The following is a 3,510-nucleotide window of genomic DNA, read 5'->3' as shown; positions in this document are numbered from 1 at the left end:
TGCAAATTAAAACATCAGCAGGGCCTAAGACATTATTTTAGTGCTGTCAAATGATTAATCGCGATTAATAGCATCCAAAAAAATCATTTACATAATATTTGTATGTATACTGTGTATATTTATTATGCATATATGTAAATACACACACATGCATGTACATATTTAAGAAAAATATGTTGTTTATATATTAAAAAAATTTATATATAATGTCAAATATATGAATACAAGTATATACACGTAAATATTTTCAAAATATACACTGTATGTGTATGTATTTATATATACATAAAAATATGCAGTATACACACATATATTACGTAAACAAAAACTTTTATTTTGGATGCGATTAATCCTATTTAAGCCTATTTAAAATCCCTCAATAATAATAGGCTATCCATTTTCTAAAAAAAAGCCTTATAGTACAAAATTATCCCAATTGTAACAATATTTCTATTTTCCATTTTCGTTTCAATTTTAATTAAAGGTATAGTAATTATTTATGTTTTTTTGTTTGTTTGTTTCTTGTGTTATTCAACCTTTTCGCTTCAGACATTCGGTTTTATTATTTCTTATTTTGACTACCACAGCGAAATTAATAATATTCCAGTATAAACAAGTGCAACATAATCACAAACACACAACTCCAGCCACGAACATACCGTATCACTCTGCAACTTACTTTCGCGTTTGCGTAACGCGTCGTGTGGTGTGATCCTTCTGGCTTGCTGTAGTATTGATGTGGCCAAGTCAGTCAGGTTCCACGTCATTCGGAAGGATCAGGATCTCTCCAGACACGGATGCGCATACAGAAGAAGAGAGAGACATAAGACCTGCTTAAAAGGTAATTAATTAGCAGCTTTACAAGAAAGCACATTAATAAAACTCAGATTTGTTGTTGTTGTTTGTGCTACTTCAAGCACGGAAGCACTGGTTGTCTGTGTTAGTTTTTTATCGCAGACTGTTAGCGTGCTAGCTGCTACTGTAGCAGTGATGGCGAATGATCACGCAATCAATAATATAACTGTATAACATTAATTGTGTTATTCAAATGTGTTATTAAACAGCAGTGCTAATGTTAATACGCTTGGTTTTATAATAACTGCAGAACTTGGTACGAATTGGTCTTTTTCCACCGATGGCAAACTAGCTGCTAATTCAATGAATCCTGTGCGGCCGCAGACTGTGAGACATCTGTCGGAATCTTTATATAAAAATTCTTGTAAACAGAATAGACCCTAAATATCACGAACAACGTTCGTTACATTTAGTTTGGCTCTGCTTCATGTAACGTTATTTGCACCATGGAAGTAACTTTACCATGGTGTTCTTTGAAGTACTTTAGAATGCCACGTAAATACAAGGCGAGTAGATATGGTAATCATTTAAAGTAATTTTTGCTAATGTTATAAAGTTTTACATATAAAAATAAACAGCATTTTGAATAATATTACTGAAATGATGTACACTTTTTATTGTACATGTTGCATGGCACCACCAAGTTGACATAGCATGATCTGCTGGGACGTGCAAGTGACAGTTACTATTACTACTACTGTTAATTTATGTAGTGCTTCGAGCCAGTGCTTTGGTCACTTTATGCATATGCATGAACGTAAAACTACAAACAAGATACGTCATGCCAATAGAGTTGTCACATTGTCATTTAATTGACTATTCTTTTGAACTTTTAATGATGTGTTGTAACCTGTGTTTCAGGAAATCTCATAGGCATTCTCTCTGAGTGGAGTCTCCTGAAGAGAAAAAGAGCTGACATCATGACAGCCGCGGAGAATGTGTGTTACACACTCATCAATGTCACCAATGACTCTGAACCACCATCAGAAGTCAGCTTGAAAACTGATTTAGGTAATATTCATGTGTAGTCATTAGGGCTGGGCGATATGGCAAAAATGTAATCTCGATAATTTTTTCCCATATTGAACGATAACGATATATATTTCGATATAAGCTGTTGATGTTGCCAGCTTTAAAATAGTATCCCAACAATGACTAAAGCCACAAAAATGAAAGGGTTCATTAAATTACATTTAAAGTATAGTTTATTAACAAAAACAGATTACAGATTTGGCCTTAAAAATTAAAACAAAAAATAAAAGTTGTGACAGAGTATGGTAAATGAAACATAAAATTATTGTAAAAACATAATTTGTAACACAATTATTTATTTATTTATTTATTATTATTATTAACACAATTGTTTATTTTCTCTATTATAGGTAGAGCTATTTAAATTAGAGGCAACCACTGCATTTTGAAACAATCTACAGTATAAATAACAAAAAATTACGACACGGTTCTTTCTTAATTAAGTGCAGACAATTTAGCCATAATCTAAGTAGGCTACTCTCTAAATATTCAAAGTGCAAATAGAGACAGATATTTCAAGCATGATACAGAGCTATAGACATACACAACCTATCATAGCCTACATACTAATAACAGCCTAGATATGTCATGTAGCCTAATTTGCGTGCATTGAGGAGTCACTCTCTAAACAAGGGGGATTAAAATTGCTTTTGAATGCGCGTGCGTTTTTTTGCTTTCGGTTTCAGTTTTAACAATCGCGCCAAACTCTCAGCTGAGCTCTGAGTCACTTTTCAGGTAGCCAAACCACATATACAACGGAATTCGTGCTACCTTTTTGTCCACAATTTCAACATCTTTGGATAATAACTCGAAGTTAGTTTCACTTTCGTCGCTGCTTCCTCTCTCTCGCTTTTTTGTCGTCCTGGTGTTAAGTTAAGTGCTGTAGGAAATGAACTTTGTACTTTGACGTGCACACGCACGCTGTACGCTGATTGGCTGTTGTCGCATATTTCTACTGTGTGATTGGCTCTTAGATTAATCCATATCGAGCAAAAAATGTGTAGAGCCTATCATCGTTATTAACATAAATTTTATCGCGATTCGATATGATATCGTTTATCGGCCCAGCCCTAGTAGTCATTTATTAAGTGTAAATTTGTATTCATTTCCAATGCCCTTTAAAGATAATCTTACCAATTGTAACTTATTTTCTCTTTATACATTTTTCAAGTATTACAAAATTATCAAAACATTTCAAAAATACAGTTTAGATAACTTTTCACCCTGAATATATATGAAGAAGGGGATCAGGATAAAAATACGGAATTGTGAAAAAAAGATACAATCAGTAACCCCCTAGTAATAAAGAATGATTATTGTGACACCCCCCCCCCCCCCCCCAACCTTAAAGGTTGTATCAGCGATTTCTAGCCTAAAACATAAAGTGTCAAATTCAGCTGACCTTTCTTCACGATCCGCTCGCTGCCTGCCCCATAAATTGTCTGTGAAAAAACCGTGTCTCTCTGGTCAGCCTAGGGTCCGAGATATGCCAAAAAAACAATCGGCACTACCAACCTTTCCACAGATAAACAAACAGTGTTCCAACCAATCAGCGTCAGGGGTTTGGTGTTGTGGACTTTCGCTCCGCCTCCCTCACATCCCTGCACCAGTAGGAAAGTCCAC

General features: G+C 34.6%; 1 protein-coding gene across 1 annotated transcript in view; it reads left to right on the top strand.

Moving 5' to 3' along the window:
- The first annotated feature begins 746 nt into the window (after positions 1-746).
- Positions 747-3,510, top strand: part of copb1 (COPI coat complex subunit beta 1) — a 15,697-nt gene continuing 12,933 nt past the window's right edge. The window contains exons 1-2 of the mRNA XM_073837148.1: positions 747-841; positions 1,717-1,866. Coding sequence (XP_073693249.1) covers positions 1,776-1,866 — 91 coding nt within the window. The 5' untranslated portion in view covers positions 747-841; positions 1,717-1,775. The remainder of the gene's footprint in view (positions 842-1,716; positions 1,867-3,510) is intronic.

This window comes from Garra rufa, chromosome 3 (assembly GCF_049309525.1).
Source record: "Garra rufa chromosome 3, GarRuf1.0, whole genome shotgun sequence".
NCBI lineage: Eukaryota > Metazoa > Chordata > Actinopteri > Cypriniformes > Cyprinidae > Garra > Garra rufa.
Note: the sequence above shows the minus strand (reverse complement) of the source record. Positions and strands in the feature narration are given on the sequence as shown.